Raw genomic sequence first — 25466 nt, 5'->3', positions numbered from 1 at the left:
CTGCGTCGTTTGGAGCCTCAGACAGTTTGCATTTGGTTTTCTTGCTCATCTGCCCGGTGCTTGTGAGTTAAGGCTTTGAAAAGAACTCACTTCACTTGTTTTTGGTAATCGGGGGTGGGGGACCGAAAGCCAAACCCGAAATGTGTGTTCCATCAGCCCTCTTTTCTCGGAAGTCTTGCATCAGTGTTCTGTGCGACTGCTCCCTCTCCGCTGACGCCAGAGAGCTCACACCAGGTCCTCGCTCCCGTCAGGAATCCCAGTTGTTCCCCGTCTCTCAGGGAAGGCATCCTCCTCTGGAGAGAAAGCTCGCCCCCTTGGAGCCAGTCTGGTCCTGAGCCAGGAGGAGCAGTCTGCCCTGAGTGCGACTTGACAAGGCCTGAGAGCTTCCCTCACCTTGCTCGTCTGCGTCAGACGCCCCATCCCATGGAATCTCCCCAATTACATGTCACGGAAGACAGAACAAAGGGGTCCAACCTGTCCAAGTGGCCTCGAGGTGGCCCCGGCGTCCTGTGCGATTAGTCTGGGTGCCCACGGCGCACTTTGCTTATCTCCCGGCTGGTGAAGGGATGACATGTGGGCCGGGACAGGGACAGACAGAGCGACAAAGAAACTAAGAGAAAGAGATTGACGGGCGAGAGGTGAGAGGGCAGAGATCACAACAGACAGAGCAGTTACAAGTAGAGACAAGAAAATACCCAAACCCGGTTGTTATCTGCAGCATCTTTGTAGAGGACGGAGTGGAGAACGAAGAGGGGCTCCGTCTTCCTGTGTAGCATTCAGGTTGCCCTGTAGGCACCGAAGCCTGAGCCTGGCCCAGGCGAAGGAGCACAAGCTTGGTCATCGAGCAAGCCTGGTTCAAACCGCAGCTCTGCCTGTTACACAGCAAGGAAATCACACTTCCTTGAAGTCGTGTTAAGGAAGAAGACATGCGAGAAGCCAAGGTGCTGGCATTTAGGTAGTACTCATTACACGCTAACTCCTGTCACTAGGGATAGAAGTGGACAACCCCCCATGTTGGACACAGTGCCAGAACCTGTGTCCCCTGTCAACCTTGGCAAGAAAGAGGAATTTTATGACTGACATTATTTGGAATTGCCACTGGATGCTGACAACAAAAAAAGGAAACCAACTTGCCCTTGGTTTTATTGTTGCTTTTAAATTCTCATTAGACAGAAGATAAAAGGCAGGGCACCAAGTTAAGGCTGAATTTGAGAAAAGCAAATATAAGTAGGTCCCATACAATATTGGAGACACACCACCATCCCTGCCCCCAACGTTCCATTACCTGAAAGTCCCATTTAACTGGGTCTCCTGAATTGGTATCGATTAAACCCTGGCATCTCTAAGTACATCCCCACACTGTCAACACGTGGGTCCGCGTGACTGCTCCAATGTCGCCCCCTGCCCCTGGGTGCGGAGTCTCTACGCGGCACAGTTAAGGGTTTGGCTACTAGTCAAAGGATTGGCCTTTGAACCCACTCACGGGGCACCTTGGAAGGCAGGCTTAGGGATCTGTTTCTGAAATGTCACAGCCTGGCAACCCCACGGAAGCACTTCGACTGTGCACGGACGGAGTCCCTAGGTGTCAGAATGGGTTTCCTTAGAACTGACCATCACCACTACCTCTGAGTAGAACTCTGACTGTGTCGACAGGACCGGGGGAGCAGCTATCACAGAACTGCTGACGACAGGGGCCCTCATCGTCTAGGATAATATTAACTTCCAATCTATTTCCAGCTCAAATTTCCCAAGTTCCAGGTCAAATTAATGGAGTCTAACTGGAATCACCGTCGCAGAGAGCCACGGCACCTTAATTCCCAGACCCAGGTGTGCCAGAAGACCCAGGATGCCTTGAAGGAAGGAGAGAGCCATAACCCTTGAGTGAGAGCCTTTGTAACTATCCAAAATACATACTGTGAATCCTTCTTTTAACCTCCTTCAAAGAGAACGACTTTTTATCAGGGTAGCTGGGCGCTGGGGGAAAGTAAGTGATCAGTCCTGGGGGTGATTATGGGACCCTTATTCTGGGATGACAATGGTTTCAGAAAAACCAAAACATACCTACGTATCTTCAGTCAGAGTCCAAGTCATGTGGCTCAGCTGTTTTATGGTGGGGTTTGAACTCAGGTCCATCTCATAGGGAGAGTTCTGTGGGCCCCCAGACACTTCCTGTGGCTCTTTCAGTGGAACGAATACTTGAAAGTGACATCAGCACGTGGCCAACTCCATAGAGCAGAGCCAATGGTCATGTTTGGATTGAGTGACAGACAGATATATGGATTCCTAACCTTGGAGGAGCCAGTGTCACCGAGGATGGTGACAGGGTGAACCTACACCAAAGAGCTGGACTGGGGACCGGTGAGAGAATCCTTCTTTACGCCCAGTGACTCAAAGTGAAACATCCGTTAGTGGAATAATACTGCCAGTTATTAGCTTTCCTAGAGTCCACCCCACAGTCAATTTACCGGGTAACAGGAAGACAGAAGGACATCAGAGAGATGCACATGGAATTTTGACGTCTGAGAGGACCCTCAAATAACATTGAAAACAAAACTCGTCAAGGGCAAGACCATGCAGGAGATGCTGTGTGGACCTGTCATGCTGGTTCAACCCTCAGCTTTGCTCTACAGCAGCAAAGTTCCCTCATCACCCCTCCCCGTCGCACTAATGATAGTTCTCCTGTGGGTGCTCCATGGCCATCCGCGCTGAGTCTTCAACTCCACCTCCCGCCACGCCCTTCACTGCTTCAGCCATATTATCTCACCCACTCATTCCCCGGACTCTTAATTTGTTCATTACCTTAAGTGAGTTAAGTGATAGAGGAGATAATTGTTTCCACTGTGCAGGAGACAGGAGTCAACGCTTACCACACAGTTCCACACAGTCAAGGCACTCCAGCATATTCACAGTCCAGCGGACGCATAGTAATGAACGTTTAAAAGAATACATTAGCTTAAAAATCAAAACGGCACTGTTCATCCTCATTAATCTACCTACCTAGAAGGAAATTTGATGTTCACTTATTTCTTCATCTAGTTTTGCCTGTCAAAATTTCATATGTATGTTTAAATTGTTAAAACTATTTCCACTAGATCACTCTCTGCCCAGGCTCGTGGTAAACAGCCATTTTTAAATAGGCATGCTTCCTAGTTTTATAAGTGTAGGTTTGTGTACATGGAGGGACTGTGCTATTTTGGTTTTTTAAATGTTTAATGAAAGTTCTATATACAAATAATTTAATGGGGCCTGCTCGTGCCATCTCTCCCTTTGTGCCTCCATGTTGGCGGATTGCATTTCTAGTGCCTTCCTGTCTCCACATCACTGTTCCACAAATCTTTTTGGTCTGCCTTTCAAAAGGGACAGAATTAAATGAGTGACTTCACTCTGTCATCTTCATATAGCAGATCTGATTTTTTTTAAAAAGAAACCTCTCTTTCTCGAGCTATTGATGTGTATATGGGTTCATAACCTTTTGTAATTCAGATTTGGAGGTGGACCATACAGGTACTGGTCTAGACAAAATAGAGTTGATCTGAATAGCTCCTGCCTCATCCAGTCACAGCACTAAAGTAAGGGAATGAAAATGCCCAAGAAAGATGAGTGTACGCGCTTCAATATACAGTTGGTCTAGAAAGACTATTCCTCTTCAAACTTATCATGAAAAACCTTAATGCTCTCCAGGTGCCTATACGAGGCATTTACCACAGCAGTGCAAAGGCTTAAAGGTGTTAGGATAGATGCAGTGATGGCAGCTATCAAAAGGTCAGTGGAGACTCTGGCCTCTCCAAAATTGTCTAAGTTCTAAATATCTTCTAGCTCGTCCAGAAGAACGGATATATTCAAATATACAGCCTTTAAAAAGCATCAGAATCATGTTAGAATCAACACACACACACACGCACACACACACACACACACACACACACACACACACATACCATTTTGAATCTCAGCTCATGTTCTCAGTATCTGGAGGGCTAATGGCTACTTGCGTTTTCATTGTTTAATAATAATAGGGCTGATAATGTGAGATTTAGTAAACAGGAGTCGATTTGGTAGTCATAAGGCCTATGAGTCAGCATCTACCCGATGGCAATGCGTTTGGCTTGGGGATTTTATTGTTAGCCAAGAAGGGCCATGAACTGTTATTCTGAGATCAGCCTGCCAGGGCATGAAGGCTTCTCAATGCCTATTTGGTGGTTTCGGTCTCAGGTTCCAATAGAATTCACTTTCTTACTTCTGTGACCAGGATGGAATTTTCAGAATAATGAACCAGGTCATGCCCAAACAAGTGGGGATTTAGAGGAGATGACACCAGAATCATTGTGACAATCACGCGCGTCACTTTACTTACTTCGTCTGTGAGGATTTGACCCACTGTGTCTGTTTACATGGAGAGCACACTCACAAAGACAGTGCAACCAGGGGCATGTGATGGGCGATCCTAAGGGTCACGGTCATCACTGTTTCCTGTGAGGATCACCCTGTGAGGATCACCCTGTGATGGATCACCCTGTGATGGATCACCCTGTGATGGATCACCCTGTGATGGATCACCCTGTGATGATCACCCTGTGATGGATCACCTGGTGAGGATCACCCAGTGAGGATCACCCTGTGAGGATCACCCTGTGATGGATCACCCTGTGAGGATCACCCTGTGATGGATCACCCTGTGAGGATCACCCTGTGAGGATCACCTGGTGGTGATAATTTAACCAACAACAGTGTTCTGAGAGATGCTTTATTTAAAATGTTCTATGCTATCAGTATGGCTTTGTAGGGTGTTGGGCTGTTGACCCCAAGGTTGGTGGGGGCGGGGGGTTGGTCAAGGTCACCAGCTGCTCTTGGGGAGAAAGATGAGGTTGTCTGCTCCCAGGAAGATCTGTAATCGTGGAAGCCCTACAGAGAATCCGACTCAACTTGCTGGCAGTGGGTTTTGTCTTAAGCTGTATTTCACAGAATGTATGTTCTGTGAGATATTACTAAGTCTTTAGTCGGGGGGGGGGGGGGGAATAACATTTCATGCTTGAAGGTGGGCAGGTCTATATTATCAGGGTTCAACACTCTCTGGGTCTCTTGTAAGCTCATGTTTACTATAATAAGATTTTTTAGCACAGATTATGTTCAGGTTTACTTAACCAGGGAAGCCTTTTGCGAGAGCAGAAATTAACATTTCATGTAATACTGGTGTGTACCACCACTTGGGAGGGCCTACATTTACGAGCTTAGCTCATACATGCTTATGATGTGTGTGTGTGTGTGTGTGTCTCACAGGTATTAAGCAGCACCATCAGAATGAAGGACTTGCAGCATAGTGTATCCATGTCTTATTGGGGTTAATGGCTTAAAATAGCCACAGTGTTCATGGCTTAAAATAGCACGGCTTTGTGACCTTATCGTTCCATATGTCCACAAAAATCAAGGTGCAGGTAGGGCTGCAGTTGTTTCGGAGGGATCTAAAGAAAGCATTTTTCCAGCTCTTGACAATTCACTCCTTGCCTCCTGGCCCCCTCCCTTCATCCTCAAAGTCAGTAACTGTATGTCTCCAGTCATTCTTCAAGTGTCACATCTCCTCCTCTGATCCCAAGATGCTACCTCTATGGAACCAGACACCCCAGGATAGTCCGTACCTCTCCTGCCATCCACGTCCTTCGTCACATCTGCAAAGGCCCTTTCACCATGTAAACTAGCATTGTCTCAAATGCTGGGTCTTAGGGTGTGGACCTCTTTCAGGCTATGATTCTGCCCTACTTTAAGAATATCTTGAGAGGTCTTGCCCGAGCCCAAGACCAAAGAGTAAGAGAGGATGCACCTATGCCTCTGTCTCTGCCCCTCAGCTGTTGTTTAGAGTGTTATAGGATCAATTAAATAAACATGATTATCTCCCTTAGGGACCCCAAGCTCCCAGATCACGGCCATTAAGTGAGCCCATAGCAACCCTACAGGACAGAGGAGAGTGTCTCCTGTGGGTTTCAGAGACTCTCCTCCTTATAGGGATAGAAAGCCCCATCTTTCTCCCACAGAGCGGCTGGTGGTCTCCAACTGCTGACCTTGTGACCAGCATCCCATCAGGGCTAGACAAGAGGAAATCAAATGTGGCGCCTACTCCCAGGCATGAAGCGCTTGGTCCCGGCCGTGTTCGGCAGCGAAAATGAGGCGAGTTCTGTGGAAAGAGAAACTGCAAACATGGCCAGGTTGCCCCTGGCTTCATGAATGAAGCCTTTTCAGTCAAACAGCGTACTTCTAATCACCTTCGCTGGCGTCTCCCTTACGACCCTGGTAACTGCCGGGTCAGCTGCTCACACTCACCTGGGACGGCAACAGGAGGCTGTCTGTCTGTTCCTCTGAAGAGTGACAGCCTCGGACACCGTGGCCGGTGTGAGTTGGACTTGACACTGACGGTGGTGAGTCTCCCTTCCGCAGGGCCGTGCAGTCCCTATTTCCCACAGGGCAGGCATTAAAACTGTCCCACTTTACAGATGACGGAAGGGAGAGTTTCTGTTTAGGCTGTTTGCCACGTTCTTCTGCACACCAAACCGGTAAAAATGGAAACATCTTATTCCCAAGCGCACATTCTCAATCCTCTACAAAGCCCTCCCTATTTGTTCCAGCAGCCCGCCCATCATGTCCTTCCCTTACCCTCTCCCAGGCAGAGGAAGTTCTCTCTGTGGCTCTGAGTGGCTGCTCAGGTGCCCATGTCCAGGGACCCGCCTTCTGCCACGTGTGCTCCCGCGAGGCTTTTACGATTTGACTCCGCGCCTTTCTTTTCTGATCTTCGACCGGAGCGGCTGGTGGTTTCCACTGACGGTGGCTTCCACCGCCACCTTCGACGGAGACGTTTAGGCCGGATCAGTCCTCTTTAGTTTGAAAATTGGGCCATGTCGCCACCCGCGAGACCACGCTCCCCGGTGTCCTCATCTTAGGAAAGCGCATGCTATCTCACCGGTTCACGAGAGGACTGCAGGAGATGATTCGTGCCGAGCAGCTGATCGATCACAGTCACTCAGATGCCAGCGGCTGTTACCATCCCTTCCTTGCTAGTTCACCTGCATAAACTTGCCCTTCAAATGTCTTGTCTTCCCGGATAGATGCTTACTGACACAACCCCCCCATGTATCAGTGACCTTCATAGGACGGATACACCATGCTTGAGTTCACATCCCATCATAAGCACGGTGAGCCTCATGCAGGACAGTGCAATGAACGCTCCGTGCTGGGTAACTGGATTCAAAATTCGTTTCTTCTGAAAGGTTGAGCCTGTCTGGAGAACCGGGGCCTGATACTTCTTGAAATTTGCTAATCACATCTGGTTTAGCTTTAGACATTTTCTGGGCTTTTGCCAGCAGCCACGGCATTTTAATGGCCACAATAAACCTCAGAGCCTCATCAAATCTTTGCTGTATGTGTGAAAATTATGTCCTCTTCAATTAAACATGCAATCTAAGCTCAAACCGAGGCCTGACGGCAAGGGCGCTTAAACCTGACTGAGAACCTAAGATGAAATAAACCGCCAGCCACCACGCTGGCCATCTTGCCAGATGGCATTTAGAAGAGCAAGGAAATTCATTAGAGACCTATGGTCTGTATTTTCTTTAAATATTTACTGGGTACCTTTCATGTGCTACAAACACTGGCATCTCTCAAGATTAGCAGGGCATTTTTTTGTTTAAATGTTCACTGTGTGTGGGAGGGGAGCCGTCCGCGGCCCCATTGCCTTTGAGGGTCTTCAAATCTTTTGGCGGAGTCTAATACACAAGAGGAACCAAATATATATAATGGAGGCAATGTTCCCAGGACGGCTCCTGCAACTTCAGAAGCTCTTTATCTGCAGCGAGCCTCCGTTGACTACGGAGAGATGCGAATGATGCCCGAGAGCCTCTCTTGGGAAAGTAAGTTAACTTCAAAGGGAGGAGTGTTGAAGGAGCCCCTGCTCTTCCACGTCCTTCCCCTTGATCGCTAGTGGAAAAGTCAGAGTTTCATGTCCATCCATGGGTACCCTTGGAGAAAGGCCTGTCGGTCTCCTTCCCCAAAGAACCAGCCTGGAAAAGTCCAGATGAGGGCCTTGCTACACAGCAGCAGTTGGGACGGACAGAGCAGCGACTCCTTTGAGTTCCTGGGTGTGGTGCAAACAGCCAGCCTGCTTGGCTGCTAACCAGAAGGTAGGAGGTGGGTGTCTGCCCCGAGGTCCCTGGGAAGAAAGTGGCGCGACACTTCTAAAGCATCAGCCCCTGAAAGCCCCATGGCACACAGTCCTACTCTGACACCCACGAGGTCCCCAGGAGCCGGAGTGCACAGGAAGGCAATTGTTTTAAATCTGCTTTGCAGGTCTCCAGGGGGCGCTGATGAGGCCTAGGAAGGAGGGCTGGAGAGGAAGACACAGAGATGGGGTTTCTGCTCACAAGACTATGGAGAGGGCTTGACCATGGCCAAGAGACAGAGGGGATGGACGTGCAGGGCCAGTAGGGTAAACAATGGCAGCTCTCCCTCGCCACTATTGTCCCTCCAGCTGGTCTGAGAAGTGGCTTGGGTCCTCGCTGAGCTGCTGGTGACAGAGAGAAGAGAGGGCCATGCAACCGCTTTCTCTTGTTTGTTTGTGTAGTTTTGCAACAAGAATTAAGCACTTTTCCAGACAGAGATAACACGGCCATTTCATTAGGAGAGGGAATAAAACAATCACACGTTCACGTGTCATATTCCTATAGGGAGCATCTCTGTGATGGAATTCACTCTCAACCACATCAACGGGGGCGGGGGTGGGGGCAACACACACGTGCCTTTAAAAGTAATTTATAAGGCAAAAATATTCACTTGTGGCCACGATCGTTATTTATGAGAAGGTTGATGCCCAAAGTAAAAATAAATGGCTTCCCCCGCCACCGGGAGCAGATCATTCCTGCTCTACGTCCCTTTCCAAGATGCCCTTGTGCTGAGACTTGGGTTTCTGAGCACCCTTCCACAATAAACATTTTAAAAATGTTTATTTTATGTCTTAGTGTAAAACTATTGCTGGGTGAAGCCCTTCATTTCCTCAAGCTCTCCTTTTTGGCGCTCTGGGCTCTATTTCCACATCAACACACTCTCTAAATCCTCTGTAGAGCCCTTCCACCAGAGTCATACAAGCTTCAAGGCAAGTATTTATATTCTTGGATAAGGAGATGTCTCTACAGTGAAAACACAAGGCTCTAGAAATGCCAGAGGAAAATTCCTGCCCAAGCGAGACATATTTCCATCTTTTAAAAGAGCCCAAAGGGGGCTTTCAGCATATTGTTTTGAATGATTAAAAATGTAAATAGAACCAAAATAGAATGTTTTGCCGTAGGGTTTTACCATCATTATTAGACTGATGTGCACACATCGACTGCAGACGGGTGTGAGTGTGCACGCGCATATGCATGTGTGGATGTGCGAGAGAGGGGTGCAGCACCTTAAACTGTGAAAATCAGGTAGGCCTTCTTGGACCAAGACTGAAGTTCAAATCCCACCTCCAAATATCTGTCTCCAAATAGCTGTGTGACCATGATTTATCTAAGACTTTGTTCTACACAGTAAAATGGGGATAAGAGGGTTTCTGCCTATTAGGCTTGTTATCAGAATAATATGAGACAATTCCAGAAGCACACCAAGCTGTGAATAAATGATTGCTGCTCTTATACCTATTGCTGCTATTAAAACCGTTACTGTTATAAAACACACGGATTCCTAGGTGTGGCAGATGGTTTACACTGGCTGGGCTGTTGGAAGCCCGTGAGTGGCAACTCAGAAGACAGGCCTGGCAGTCTGCCTTCATGTAGATGACAGGCCAGGAAGGCCCACGGGGCTCAGTTCTACTCTAACACATGGGTATGCCATGACTCAGAATTGACTGGACGACCCGTGCTTGCTGGGCAAATATACGTGGAAGAAGAGAGCAGGCCCCAACATTCCAAAGAGAAGGAAAGTTTCATGAGCGCTAATGTGTCCCTTACTGGACTTTTGCACCGAGGCTGTTCCGGGGAAAAGGTTGAAAACGTCACGGTAATTGTATGTGTATTTACCTTCGCAGCAAAAATACAACCATGCATGTGGTGGAGCATCACGGGACCAAAGTTAAGAAAATTTCTTAGTCGTAACCAAACAGCTTAAAGGAATGAGTGAGTCATTGGGCCCTGGGACTCGGGGTCTTAGAGGCAGGGCACACCAGGGTCGATTGGCTAACTCAGTTCACAAAGACAATGTTCCCCATCCTTCTTTGACGAGTGGTTACCGCTGTCTTAACAGCTCCTTAGCAGCCATCGGAAGTACAGCTATCAGTCTCCCTGAGTCTGGAAGCAAGAAGACTGTTGGAAATAGAAAGACACATGGAAACAATGAGCTCAAGGGTCTAATGGACCACACCAAATATTGGCCCATGAGCCTGAGTGCAGAAGACCTAGATGGTGCCCGGCTAGCACAGCCAACCGCTCTGAAAGGGATCACGTGAGAAGGTCCAGGAAAGAGTGGGAAAAAAGTAGTGGAACAGAACTGAAAAGCATTCAAATAGACTAGGCTTACTGGTTAGAGGCTGGTGGACCCCCACCCCCCAAGACCATAGCCTGTAGTCATTCTTAGGTCTGGAACTGAACTCCCACATACACACACCACTCCCCCAGCTGAATTTTCAGCCAGACAGTAGAAAGTTCTGCAAGAGGAACAATTACAATAGTGAGGGACATATACCTCAGAATAGTCAACCATTTGAGATCAAGAGGACAGCACTTCCCCAAAGCCAACATTCAGGAGGGTTAGAAAAGTGGGAGGGATGGAAACAGGGATCTTGGGGAGGAAGTGGTGGTACCTTGAACGGATAGCGATGAATGAGACGAAACCAAATGTGTCTAAGGCTTTGAATGTAAAACCAATGATCTGCTCTGCAGACCTTCACCGGGTTCACAATAAAGTTTTTAAAAAAAAAATACACAAAACTGCTGACGTTAAAACAAAACCAAAAAAAAAAAAGCTTTTTCCAAAATAGTCTTAGCTAGTATCACCATAATGGAAACGGTCTTATTACCTTCAAGTTGCCGCTTCAGTTTTCTCAAATCTTTTCTGAGGTCTTCGAATTTGACTTGAGAGGCCAAGAAGAAATCTTGAGGCTCAGGCAAAGGGAAAACACTCTTTTCTGTCCCTGCTTCCTAAAAGAGATGGTAAACCAAAGCACATTATACCTCACCGTCACTTTCGCTCAAGATCACACGCACACAGTTGTAATGATGCTTGAATGAATATCACAACAATGTTCCTCTGTGGGTCCCAACTCTGGAGCGGTTCTTTCAAAGAGCTTTCTTCTTGTCGCTCACACTTTGCTTATGGTTTTGTTGACATTGACGTTGGCTATTGCATGGGTTACAATCTGTGTTGCTTCACGACTCAAACGAACACGTTGACAGATACATTCTGATCTTGGGCATTCTACTCCCATGGAAAATGGCACTGGGGGAACACATGAAAGCACTTACATTGAAAGCCCCTGCGTGCGTTTCACATGCTAGCAATTAGATAAGTCAGCTTTTGGATATGTCCGTGGGGGGGAGCTGAAAGGTGCTGGATACAAAGGTACTGCAATGGAAAGGGTTACCACCCATCCTTCTGCCGTTACCCACCTCCACTTGTGCAGCTTAGGCTGTGTGTGTGTGTGTGTGTGTGTGTGTGCAGGCACATGTGACCACGTTCTTCACAGATTTTTAAAGGCTTTCCCAATGCTCTTCAGTTTATTTTAGGAGGCACTTACTAAGGGCATGGTTGGGCATAGTTTAGACAGGCTCTGCAGTTATACCTAACAGAGGATCTTAACTGAGAAACATCTTGAAGGATAAGATCGTTGGGCATTGAGGAAGATAAACTGAGCCTCACATGTCTTTTCCAGCCTCGCTGTTTTCTCCCTGAGTTGTTTAATACAAGTTTCGTATCTTGCATCTCTCAGGCTGCCTCCAGCTATTCCCCTCTCGACTCGGGTGACTATGCCAGCTTTCCTCCACATTCCATCTTTCCTACTGCCATTAGGACGAACTCCAAACTCTGAAATTGCTTTAAAGCACTTTACGATTTGGCGTCTGTCTACCTCCCTAGTCTTCATTCTACCTTACCCTTATCTCCAATTCCTTCCCCCAGGCTTTCATTAAGAAACACAGCCCAACAACAAAAGAATTTTTTTTCTAGGTGTCTTGGTTTTTAGGCCTCTTTCAGGGATTATTTGGGACTTTCTTAGATACGGTGCTCCACTATATTTTCAGCTATTGTTACACTAATTTATCAATTTGCCAGCCTAGTTTTAAATATGAAAAGAATTCAGACCCACAAATTACAAGAATTCAGACCCACAAATTACAAGATGAACAAAAAGGGTAAGACGTATTAAAATTTTTTAAGTAGGTATATTAAGGGATTCCCATAGAAACCTGTATTTGAACCCATAGTGGCAAGTTAGTTATGACCTGAACTGCCAATCAGAAGGTCAGTGGTTTGAACTCACCAGGCACTACGCAGCCTTAGAGAGATGTAAAGGTTTGGAAACCCAAAGGGGCAGTTCTTCTCCTTTCTGTGGATCACTGTGAGTTTGCATTGATTAGATGGTAGCGAGCTTTTCTTTTTGGTGTTGGGGACTGCGCAATAGACACAGAAAGTACAAGCTGGGGACTGCAGAGAAGCCGGGGTACAGCTTGAGGAGAATGGGACATCAGAACATTCAACAGGCACATCGCTGGAAGGTGTGGAGGCAATCTCAAATGTCCACAGCAGACCTCATAGCCATTTCCCCAAATATCTCGAGGCTCTAAGTGGCAATCTCCAAACGAGGCAGTCAACATTTCAGAGCACATTTTAATATCTAGAAATCCATGGACATTTCATGTTAAATGTTGCCGAGGTGAGGCTGACACCAAGCTGCTTTATCGGGGAAAATCTAACATTTCTTCAAGAGCTGCTGAGCACAGGTGGAGAAGTTGTGTTATCCAATCACGAGACCGGCACAGTTTCATTTTTAAAAAGGTGTCTGACCTCTGACAGACTCATTCTGGGTTTGAGACCATTTGAATGTCTGCGTTTACTTATTGTACGAAGGTCACTACCAGTCAGTTAATTGTAACTCGTAGTGACACTAGAGGACAGAGTGGGACTTTTGTGGGCTTCTGAGGCTGTAAATCTTTATGGGAGCGAAGTCTCATTTTTCTCTTGCAGGGTGGCAGGTGGGCTCGAAGAGCTGACTACCCACGCCACTGTCAGGGCGCCTTATTTATTACACACTACCTCTTATTTCTGGTCGCTTTGTAAGACAAATAGGAATCACCTGCTATCCAGTTCCTAATAAAGGAGAAGTGATACTGGGGTGAAATTCCAAGTTCATGTAATTTGCACTATTCGAATATGCCTTTGCACCAAAAGATACCATGTGAAGCGTCACTTTACTTTTAAAGTATTTGGTACAGCACAAACTACTTTACATACAGCCAGGGCGCACTTCCTCTGTGTCAGGCTACTCCATGAAACATGACATTACACTGCCCTGGTGTGTTTGTGGGCGAGCAGGGTGAAGAGTGGGACATGGCATGAGTTCTGTGTCACCCAAATCAGAGCTTGGAGGGGGAAACTACTCTTATTTCTGGGACGGCTGGTGAAATGTACCCAGACGCAAGCCTACCGCCTGCGGCACCAAAGTGCACGTTGGCCCAGTGTGACAGAAGAGGACGCCTCTCACACGCTTGCCTCCAGGCCTTTGTCTGCCACACGGTCCCTCTCCAGCTCTCCCCCCACGCCCTCCGCCTCCCTCCTGTTCATGCACACCCTTCCTTCCAATCCCGAAACAGATGACACCTCCTCCGAGATTCCCTCCGACTCCAGTTTTTCTCAAGTGTATCCCAAGAGCCCTGGAGATCAAAACTGTGTCTCCTTCTCTGGGCAGTACACAACATGTGCTGTATGAATCAACTTCAGTTTTCAGTTGGTCAGCACCAACACTGAAAGCCCTCAGGGAAGCGTGTGCCTTTAGCTGGAGGTAACGATTTACCCTATTTTCTTTGGTTTCAAGATTTCTTTGGACCCTTCCCCTTCTTCCAAGGGCTGTAGCTTCACTTAGGACGTTAGGAGAAGGCATTTAGGTGCTGTTTCCTCAGAACATATTTCCCATGACCCATGGCCCCCAAATAGTCCTATACTTCTTTAAAAGCAATGGAAGGCGGGCTCCGTCTAAGAGTCACGGTGGAGCAACAGCTGAGCTGTTCACCACAAAGCTCCAAGCTCTTCCACGCTGGAAGGGCTCGGCATAATCTCCTTCTAGTCTCCGAAACTCTTCTTGATCACACTCAATTCTGGTTTCAAGTTTTTTTTAAAAACTAGGGGAGGGTGGAGGGGGATAGAAAAAGAAAATAGTATTAAGTTAGTTTATTGTGCCAACCTGGCTGATAAATGCATGTGGAGTTAATTGAAGGGCGGGGGGATAAATGGCTCGGTGAGCCTTGCCTTTGTAGTTCTTGAGTCTCTTTCTTTGTGATGGTGGACCAGGGTGCAGCTGCCTTAGTCAGTTCCCTGCTTCAGCTGGCAAGGCTCACTTCCTGCAAGACATCCCTGAGGAGAAGCCACATGGACCTACCCCGATGCAGCCCTGGGTGCTGGAGCAGCCGTGTGGATACCCCTGCCAGCGCTGAGATGCTTACACACTCATTCACTCGACTTTCCTCCTGCAATCAGCGTCATTGCGCCTCTTTTGTGAGATGGAGGAGGACTTTGTGGATTGGTGTTGGACATATGGGTTAATGTTGGACTTGTGGGCTTGGGCAGCACTGGATTGGGATGTTTTCTTGATGCGCACTTAACCTTTATATAAAACTCTCTCTTAAACATGAATTTCTGTGGAGTTGTTTCTCTAAAGTCCTCAGACTAACACAAGTACTGAGCAAATCGACTGGGTAGCAGTTCTCGTGAAAGCTCCTCAATCTGAGTGCCAAGGACAGGGCTGACCGGCTTCCTTAAACTCCACAGAGCCGCACTTGGACTAAGCACCCGGCCTGAGTGGAAGGAAGCTCGGAGCAAGGGCCACCTCTCCTCACCTAATTGCTCATCCCCACGAAGCACGGAAATCAGCACTTTGGCTCCTGGAGGGAGGGGATGGCTTAATAAATCATATAACTCTACACTCTTGCTGAGTGATATGCAGTTTGTGCAGCACGAGCCAAGAGAGCACCACAGAAATGTAAACCTCGTATTTTTCCCAGCCTGGCCATCCGAATTTTGAAAAGATCCTCGGCGGCAGCTCTTCCCCTGTGAAGTTGATCCCACGGGGGCCAGTTCTCTTCAGCAAGAGTCATGTGTCACAGGCACATTTCAGCCTCTTCAGCAGCACGTTTGATGCCGGCAAGTCAGCCACTATGAGGTACATCTGCTGGCGCCAAGTTGGGACCAGAAACTTCACTTCCCAGGATTCTTCAGGGTCATTCTAGTGCCACACTGCAGCCAGACCTCAAGGTATGTGCCTGTATTCTTAGCCGTGCTTAATCGCCTGAAGTTCATCCCACTGCCCCTCCTCTGCCTGCAAGCAGCTCTCACCTCCTCAGACCTAGTTCTTTGCAAAGGCCTCCCCTGTGGAAAAACACAACACATCTGACTCAGCAAGTGAGCGGGGGTCCTCACGTTAGACGCGGAGAGAGAGACCGCGTGAGTTCTGGGTTTATGGAGCAGGGCCAGGCCAAGGGAAAATCGCTGAGAGAGAACTGCTAAAAAGGCCAAATAACACGTGGGATGAGAGGAGCCCCTAGAAAGGTCCCCTGGCCTCTGCCAGATGAGGGGATGAGGGAAGACTGGATGCGAGAGGTGCCGCGGAACACCGGGCTTGCAGCCTGGCTGAATGATTTCGTCCATGCACATTCTCTTCTGCAAAGGTTACCCGGGTCCATTACCCTTAGGAACCGAACAATGAAGATGAAAATTTCTAAAACATAGGCTCTCCTAGATATACTCAAACATTTTCACAGACACCTTTCCGTGCGTATTTACATTTACTTATTTTACTTATAAGCACGTGCAATTCAAGAACCCTCTTTACCGCCAGTCAGTCTCCTCCTACCTACTTTCCATGGCAGTATACCATTCGACGGGACTGCCATCATCTCTTTAAGGTTAGTCTCTATAGTTGGACATACATGCTCTCCCCAATAAGTTGCCATTATAAATTACTACAAAGAAAATGATACAAATGTCTATTCGTTTCATTCATTAAAAAATTCCCAGAGAGTTTTTTTTTTTACATATTTCTGTAACTTTTCACAGAGGAAGGTGGGAGATCTTGTTAGCTCATACAGTCCCTTGTCATGGACACAGGACACGTGTAGGGACAGCACCTGAGCACACCGAATGGTAAGCAGATGACATCACTGGTAAAATTTTCACAAGTGCTCTTTTGAAGGTCAGGGCTTGGTGAGTCAAGGGCAGGCTACCATGAGTGGTATTCGACCTCGAGATCTGAAGCAGAGAATACCTGCTCATTGGTATATAATGGCCCAGGAAAGGGTCGCCCATTGTTAATCCTCATTCCTCCTTATCTTGGCTTTCTCAGGCTCTATCATTTTAAAAACAAAAAACTTTCCTGATGATGAGTAAATAATGATATGAGTAGTTTATCATATAACCAGATTTCACCTTACTACACAAGCTTTTTGGCCATTTATAACTTCCACTGATCTTCTGTAAATTGCATGTGGCCCCTTTTTGACAATCCCACTCCCTACAGCCCCAGAGAGAAGGGGGAACTTGTTTTTTCTTATTGGTTCTGAAGAGTTTTTTATGTTGTAAATATTTTCTCCAGCATGTTAAACATTTAGGTTTTGCTTGAATTATTTTTTGAGATCTTAAAGTTACTGTTTTTTAAAAATTTTAATCAGGTACTAAAGCTTTATTGTTTTTTTTAACTTTTATGCATTCAAAGTCATCAATCTTTCCTTTTATGGGTTATGTATCAGTGTGGATGCTTTGAAAGAACTTTGTTCCCAACTAAACTCAAGTACCATAAATATTTATCTAAATATTTTTGTGTGTCTTTTATGATTTCGTCTTTTGCATGCTTTTACATTTAACTAATCTCTTTTTGCAAACTTGCTTTAGTCTCTGGAACAAGGTAGAGGAGATTATTTTAATTTAGTTCTCTTCCTATTTACTTAAAATCTCTCATTTAACTTTTATGTAGGTTCAGTTCTGAGTTTTCCCATTGGTACCCTTGAGTTTATCTTTTCTTGGGCAATCCTATAATTTTAATCATTATGTAATTTTATAATACACTACAATACATGAAAGTATCATATACTTTTGATTATTTTGAAAATGTTCCCCTCCATTTTTGTCCAAGTCTCCATGTATATAAGATTTAAATATTAAATAATGCAATCTTCTAAAAATTGTTTGGTATTTTAACTAGGGCACTATTAAGCATGTATTCAGAGAGAATTGACTGTTTATGAGGATTTTTACCAATGATTATGATCAAATTGTCTTTTAAAAATTTCTTTTTGTGTCCATAAAAGAAAGTATATTTCCTCATAAGTGTCTCTACTTTTCCAGATAAATGCGATACAGATATAACCATATATATGCACCTACTCCTTTCTCACTTACCAACTAGCTCAGTATCTGGTGTTTTGCAGCAATGACAAGTGTCCAGAATCTGACAATTTGGTGCATTAACGGAACACATCTGGCGCTAATGAGCATTAAAGCGCGAGGGGCGAGCAGAGCTGCTGCCGGTGAGAAAGAAACCCGTCAGCCTGGCTAGGCCAGGAGCCTCAGGAGTTGGAAGCCAGGGGATGACTCTGTGCCCCTCCATTTGTGTGCTCTGCTAGGGTTGCTCTCCAGACTTGCAGAAGGCCAGTTTCAGCATAATGACCCCATCTTTGGAATCTAGGCATGTTCATAAGGAAATATATGGGAAGATATATATGACATGGACTTCCAGGACAACGAGCAAATCTTCCTTAGAAGAAACTCTATCAGTTCTCTTTAGAGGCAAGGCTGAAGAGACTTCACCTCATGCACTTTGGACATGGTACCGGAGGGTGTAGTCTCTAGAGAAGGTAGAGCACTTGGGGGTGGGGGCCTGGGAATCAGGGTGGTGGCGGTAGGCTCTGGTCTTGGACACTCTTCCACTACGGTCTCCTCAACAAGAAGGTTTCATGCAAGGGCTGAAACAATGGGACTCAAGCCCAGGAACGGCAATTAGGATAACCAAGCACAAGGAGGATTTGGTCCTGTTGTAAGTAGGGTCACCGTGAGTTGGAACCTATGTGACCGCACCTTACGTCAACAAAGAACCTTTTTGCAATGGATCTTTTGATTTTTTTATTTCTAAAGCAAATGGGTAAGAAGAGAGAGGCTTCATAAAAAGACCAGAGGCCGGGAGAGTTCCAGGTAGGGAGGGCAGAAGGAAAGGCACATTCATGAGGAAGCACGGGGGGTATTTAGACAACACCAGATCTCGAGTTAGGCCATGGAAAATAGGTAGAGAGGCAAAAATGACAGTATGGCTATAAGAGATTCGTATGAAATTAGGTGTTGTCTTAATTCACTGGAAGGGGGGGGGGGGAGAAAGTGATATGCCCAGAAGTACAACACGCCAGACATAAAGCAGGCCCCTGAAATGAATGGACAGACTGCGCTGGGGAGTAATCAGAGGAGAGAGGCTGGATGCCAGCATGTTGTCCTTATACACAGGCTATCTTGACGTCTACACGCGCCTGGTCCACGTGGATTGGAACAAGAGAAGGGACCGCGAAAACCCAAAGTGGAATATACAAAGCATCAGACTGGCAGGCCAGAACTTAAGATCCCTGTCATCAAACCAGGGCAGAAAGTTCGGAGAGGTGGGAAAATCAGAAGCCTGGCTCTCTACATATCGTGCACATACTAAGAACTGTGCGATACTTACCCCGAGAGGCAGGAGACTCAATTCAGAGCTGCTCAGCTCTTTTTTATCCGCGCTTCCCTCCTCTTCGGTATCAAGTTGCCCACCTTTTGCAAACGGGGCTGTCGCAATTGTATTTTTTACCCCTTGCGCAGTGCCCAGGATGAACTCAGCTTGCGCGGGCCGTACAGTGGGAATCCTGACAACCCTGTGCTAGGAGACCATTTCCACTCCTATGGACCGCTCTGTTTCTCACCAACTTGCAACAGAACCTCGTTCTTCTCCAAGTGGGGGGCCCTCGCCCCCAATGTAATGAGAAGGAATACAACACAGAAAAGTATGCTCAGGTGGATTCCCACAGACATTTCTGTATCCAATGGCAAAGTGTTACCGAAGCAGAGAGGGCAGATCGCCAGTTCCGCACCCACGATTTGTTCACGGACAGCCAGTCCTGCTAAGATGCAGGGCACTCCCTGTGGGATCGCCTTGTGGCTGGTTGGTGCTGCCCAGTTGGTTTTGACTCTCCAGGGCCCCGCGGGACAAGGAGACCTGCCCCGGAGGATGTTTGTGGCTTCAGTTTTTACAAAGCAGATCACCAAGTCTTTTGCCTAGGGTACAGCTGCCTGGGCTAACCTTTCAGTTTACCAACTGCGAGTTTAACCACTGTGCCACCCGGAACTGCATTGTCGTCTCCAAACTTCTTTCTGTATCCCAACGATGCGTTCAGCTATAAACGGATGATTGTACGGACCCACACTTCACCAAGAAGCTCACATGTGGCCATCAGGTCTGAGGTAACTTGGCATCTCTCCATGTGATCACATAGGAGATTAAGAGTCAGTAGAAGGCGGGGAGACTTGTGCTTCCCTTTATAAGTCAACCACACTCTCCTGGCTTCAATGTTCCCGTCTGTAAACAAATGAGGCTGGGCAGCTCTCTCTGATTTTATGTGAGACTTGAAATTCATCCATCCGCCTACCCATCACTCGACTTGCAAATGCCAACCATGTGTAAGAGGTAAAATCCCATTAGTGTAGATTTCCATGAAATGCCGTTTCTTACCTGGTCATAGTACCGCAGGTAATACTTCACAACGTAATCCACCAGATTAATGCCGGTGTCCTACGATTCAAAGGAGGAAAAAAAGGAAAATGAAAATCGTCCACATTACATAAACCTCCCATGAATGCAATGACAGAGTTGAGAGCTGAAATCTCAGCTTGTGTTACCTCTACTGGGTGACGCCTCTTCCTGATTCTGTTAGAGACTAGCAAGACTTTCCTCCTTCTGCCTTGTCCTATGCACTTAAAAAAAAGCCTTACAAATCCGGCTGGAGCAGAGGATGTGCACTGGTACAGATAGGAACTGGACACACAGGGAAGCCAGGGCCGATGATCCCTTCAGGACCAGTGGTGAGGGTGGCAATGCCGGGAGGGTAGAGGGAGGGTGTCTTAGAAAGGGGGAACCTATCACAAGGATCTACATATAACCTTCTCCCTGGGGGACGGACAGCAGAAAAGTGGGTGCAGGGAGATGTCGGACAGTGTAAGATATGACAAAATCATAATTTATAAATTATCAAGTGTTTGTGAGGGAGGGAGGGAGAACGGGGAGGGAAGTGGGAAATGAGGAGCTGATGCCAGGGGCTTACGTGGAGAGCAAATGTTTTGAGAATGATGAGGGCAATGAATGTATACATGTGCTTAACACAATTGTATGTATGGCTTGTGATAAGAGTTGTATGAGTCCCTAATAAAACGATTAAAAAAATAAAAAAACCAAAAAATTGCCAGCTATGAAAATAAGGACCACCAGACTATCATTTATGGAGAAGGAAAACAAATAGACAATCTGGCAGACCTTGGCGATACTGAGTAAAACAAACAAACAAACAGAGCCCCCTAATATTTTCTGCCACAGAGCCAGAACAGGAGGGGTTGGGGAACCAGGAACTAGAACAGAAAGCCATCCCTCCCCTTCCCACCTTTCAAAAATGTGTGTTCTTAATGGTGTGTTAAAAAAAAAAACACATCAGGGCAGCTTAAAAGGAACTCCAGGACACTTTATGACCCTGGGAGGCCAGGGGCAAGCAGGCCCTCCCACAAGACAGCCTTTGTGTCTTGATCACATGGGTCTAATTCTAATTTGCCTGTGTTTCTCCTTCCTCCCTCCCCTTGGCCCCCCATGGGATGCCTCGATATGGGCTGGTTGTTTCTAAAGAAGTGGCTCTGCAGGGGTGTGGAGCCAAGGGAGCATCAGGCTTAGACAGCTTGACAGTAGACCCCAGCCCAATTGTCAGTGGGCGAGAGAGAAAAGTTCAAATGCTCGGCTCTGCCGGGGACTCGGCACTGCGCTGCCCCTCGGAGGGAGCACGCCACACGCCCGCCGAGCGCGCGCAGTTCCGGTGGACTCAAGCTTGCTTGATGGCTAGCATCGGGTGCTCCCCATTTTCGGCGCTCCACGCAGCAGCCGCTCAACACCCAGTTGTGTGCTTTTAGCACAAACAGAGGGCAGTGATTTTACCACTCCAGGTAAGATAAAAAATGAACACGTTCTCTTCCTTTAGAAGCTAAAAGAAGGCCAAGGCAAAGCTGGGTGCTCGCAAATCATAACTGTGAACTGAACGATTCCGACTGTGTGTTTGTCTCTCTTTAGAGGCACAGAACGAACACAGTAATAGTCCATCACCAGGCATCACGGAAAGTAAGTCAGTACTTAACCCGGCTCTTGACGTCCTTCAGCTTGGGCAGAATCTCCAGGCTGTAGCCATCTGCTTGTCCCCGGGTCCTGTTGCCTCCATTCATGTAATTTCCAAAAGCCAGGATGAGCGCTAAAATATCCTTCACACTCTTCATGTGCAGCAAGCCCTGTGACAGCAAATATCAGTTACTGTGGCGTCCGGTTACAGAGGACAACGTGCCTGTGCTCTTCCAACGATGTGTCCGGGAGCTTCAGTGGGGCATGTGCCAAACAGGATCCACAGTTGGTGGAATGGAAGAGACATCTTTCTGAGCCATCAGCGCCTTTAAAAACGCTCCAATCACCATTCTTTCCTATCCACTAAATGAATTCATAGAAACACTACCTGCCCTAATAGTTAGGATTAAGTATCAGAATTCTAAGTTCCATTTTAGACAAATTAATTTTTAATGGCTATTTTAAAGTGGCTGTTAGGGGGTAAAAACAGGTTGTTTTATTTAGGCTTAAATAAACCTCTACGAGTTCTAACTAGAGAGTAGCTTCGTGTCATTTAGCAGTCTATTTTGGGACCATGTATCTATATCAACAGTCTAGTTAAATGTAAGAGAGATCTACTGGTATGTTCTCCCTGGAATAACCCTGAGGAGAGACGTCTTTGAGGCCACAAGCTATGTGTATTAAGTGCTTGTTGAGCTGTCTGTCTATTAACTCGACAATTTCAGGCTGCATAGACTTTTCTTTAGCTCACAATCTCACTGGCTTTCCCACTCTTCCTTTTTGTTCCAAGGGCACCTTTTCACATTGGAATGCTTCCCACAGCCGCTACTCTTCCCTATGGGTTTGTTTGCTCTTGTTTTTTTTTTCATTTCAGGGCTAGGAAAGCAAGCAACGTTCAGTTTCCAGGCAGACTGCCGTGCCTCCTTTCTGGGGTGCTACGAGGGGGTATTTATTATACTTTGGTAACATGCCTTATTTCTCTATTAGGATCTCTAACATTTTAGAGGAACAAAAAGCATATACCCTTAGTAAAGTAACTAAGTATTTTACACCATCTTTCCTGAAGGGACTGAACGTGAACTGAACGTCAGGGTAAATGCCAGCGTGGCCCAGCCCACACAATGCTCTTTGCCTATTGCTCATTACCATGCTCGACTGACCGATTATTCTCTAGAGTCATTTATTTTTGCATGTAGACACACCTCAGGTGGGCCAGCGTGGGTCTGGTACCGAAAATCTCCTTCACCTTCGGGGAAAACAAGCTAGACCCTTCGGGCTGTCTTTTGAGAGGCTCAGAATGTGCCGGGTAGGTATCTGGGCTATTTCAGAAGGAGCAGTCTCTTCAAGTGCCGTTTTGCCTCCTCCTTTCCCTCCATCTCAGTTACATTCTTCATCTCCTCCTCCTCCTCCTCGCTCAGCCTCTCCTATACTCACTCCTTCTCACACGTCGGGCAGGACAACTCACCCCAATTAAACTTAGGAAAACACAGGGTCCTAAGTTCAAAAGGTCTTGTCTCGGGGACTCCAGTTGGTCTCTCCCGCCTCCCGATTTCCTCCTCTGCCCCCAATTAGGGCAAGGCTCTTGGCCAAATGAAGCAACAAACATACCTTAGAGGCTCTTGTGAGGATTTCTACCTTTCGGTGCAAGGAGGTGACACTCTCTGAGAAGACAGACCTGAAGATGATGCACTGAGCACGTTCTGCGAAATTGGGGATCTGGGCCAGCTCGTGTAAAAATCTGCAACGATAAGAAAAAATCATCCGGCTGCACACACACTTTCAAGGGAAGTCAAGGGACATCTGAAACAGCAAGAATGCATTAGACGGGCAGACTCATGAAGCTTTGGAGGGTACGTGTTTAGTTCATAACAAAGCCAACCCCCTCCCCCAGACTTCTATGCCGGTGGATAAAGACATGGCTGATAGGTTACTTGAGGAACAAGGCATTCATACAAGCACATTGAAGCACAACAACATCTCCGCTAACCAAGATATAGTGTAGGAGAAAAAGTACACAGTAAATTTGAAAAAAAAATTTTTTTAATTTAAAAACACCAGACCCTCTAAAGGTATGTTTATACAAAATAAGGGGAGTGGACACTGGTGGCATATGCCTAGGGCTAAGTGAGTAAAGACATAAAAATGAAAACTATATATCTAAGTTTAAAGTGAGATGCTGCTGCTGCTGGCCATGAACAATCTCAGGGAGGAAGATGATAGTCCCAGATGAGCAGGTTTTTCCCCAGCGCCCCCTCACGCAGTCCTGTCTCTCAACGTAGATGCATGTAAACAGTTCCCAGCTTAGTGCGCGGAACAAAGCAGGCACCCACTAAGCAGACACAATCTAAAGTTTCTCAAAATCCTTAGAAGCCAAAGGTGGGCACGGACCTGCACACAGTAGCTCACTGTCTGCGTCGCTGGGCACTGGCGCCTTTTGCATAATAAGTTTGGAACGGTTTCCTACTCTCTAGTCCAGCCATCGGAGGGAGCGGGGAGAAGCTAAAATTGGTGGAAATGCTTGGACACCAACTCAGCAGAGGAGGGATCAGCTCAAAGCTATTAATGTCATTTTTAGAGTTGAGATGACTAACGGATGACTGCTGAAAGTCTCTGTCAATACATAATGTCATTGCCCTGACATGTTGCAGCTACTTACCAAGAAGGCTTTTATACGGGAGCAAGGTTGGAAGCCTTCTTCTTTCTCTGTCCAAAGAAAACTCCCTGGTTCATCGTCTCTGCCTCCTTTATCTTTAGAGAGATCTGGTTTTTAATAAATGTCTAATGATCAGTTGTTGGCCCGATTAATGCTAGGAGTCTTCATGGCACATGGGGCTCAGGACTCGGCCGTAAGCGGAAAGAGGCGCAGCATGACCGAGAGGCCTGGCCCTCTGCGCCTGTCAAGGTCACAGCCTTGGGAAACCTTCCGCGTGTTCTTCTCTGTCTCTTAGGGTCGCTATAACTTGTCACAAGCCATTCACTATTCTCCTTTTTAAAAAGACCTTTAGGATGAAACAAGAAATAAAGCATCCCTTCATGTTAAAGCTCTACCTCTCTATTATGAAAAAAAAAGCATCTGATGCAATATGGAAGTAGAAACCCAGAAAAATTCTGCATTACCAGATATAAATGACATATTTTGCTGTATGTATCAATTGTATTGTTCCCCGCCACCACTACACACTGTAAAATAGTGTTAAGTGACTATTTTTATACCCCTATAAAAATAGTGCTAAGCGACTATTCAGTGATTGCAATGAGTGGTTCCCCCAGTCTAGGGGAGATAACACGGCTGTGGAGTTGGCAGCAGCTACCCCAGCAGCTCTGTGTTCTGGTGCTGGTCCATGCCACCTTGAAGGCAGCACCCTGCGTTTCTCTCCCTCCCAGTGCGACCAGAGACACGACGACCCATGCAGAAGCTGAACCTGTGTACCCTCCCCAGTTAGAGTGGACGCGGTGAGGGGGGTCCCTGTGACGCCTGAGAGAAGCTTCCCAGCAGCTCCCCAGCCCACTAATAAATAACAAGGGGGAAATGCTGGATGCACAGTTATGTATTGAACGAGAAGGTTCAGGGTGAAGAAGAGACAGGCCACAGACTCGTTAATCTATGCTCTGAAGGAAACACCACAACGGGCAGGTGTGCAATCCTGACAATGAAGGCTGACTGGGATGGGGGGAAGCGGGGGGGCTGCACTCGGCCGGCTCCCAGGGCATCTCCAATCCCAGTGCCCTCTGCACAGAGAAGGACCACAAACGCATATCCCGAGTTGAAGGGTGTCACGGATAAAATATGTGTCAACAAGGCTGCCTCATGATTCTCAGTGGTTCGGCAGGGGCGTGATGATGTGATACGGGAGTTATATAATGAGGTGATCGC

The 25466-nt window shown here is 46.9% G+C and overlaps 1 protein-coding gene across 2 annotated transcripts in view; it reads right to left on the bottom strand.

Moving 5' to 3' along the window:
- Positions 1-25466, bottom strand: part of FMN1 (formin 1) — a 429794-nt gene that overhangs the window by 128243 nt on the left and 276085 nt on the right. For both annotated transcript variants that reach the window (XM_075530963.1, XM_075530964.1), the window contains 4 exons: positions 23201-23330; positions 21616-21762; positions 19958-20017; positions 11033-11153 (listed from right to left, as the gene is read on the bottom strand). In XM_075530963.1, the coding sequence (XP_075387078.1) occupies positions 11033-11153; positions 19958-20017; positions 21616-21762; positions 23201-23330 (458 nt within the window). The remainder of the gene's footprint in view (positions 1-11032; positions 11154-19957; positions 20018-21615; positions 21763-23200; positions 23331-25466) is intronic.

Source organism: Tenrec ecaudatus, chromosome 14, assembly GCF_050624435.1.
Source record: "Tenrec ecaudatus isolate mTenEca1 chromosome 14, mTenEca1.hap1, whole genome shotgun sequence".
Lineage (NCBI taxonomy): Eukaryota > Metazoa > Chordata > Mammalia > Afrosoricida > Tenrecidae > Tenrec > Tenrec ecaudatus.
This window is presented reverse-complemented; position numbering and strand designations above follow the sequence as displayed.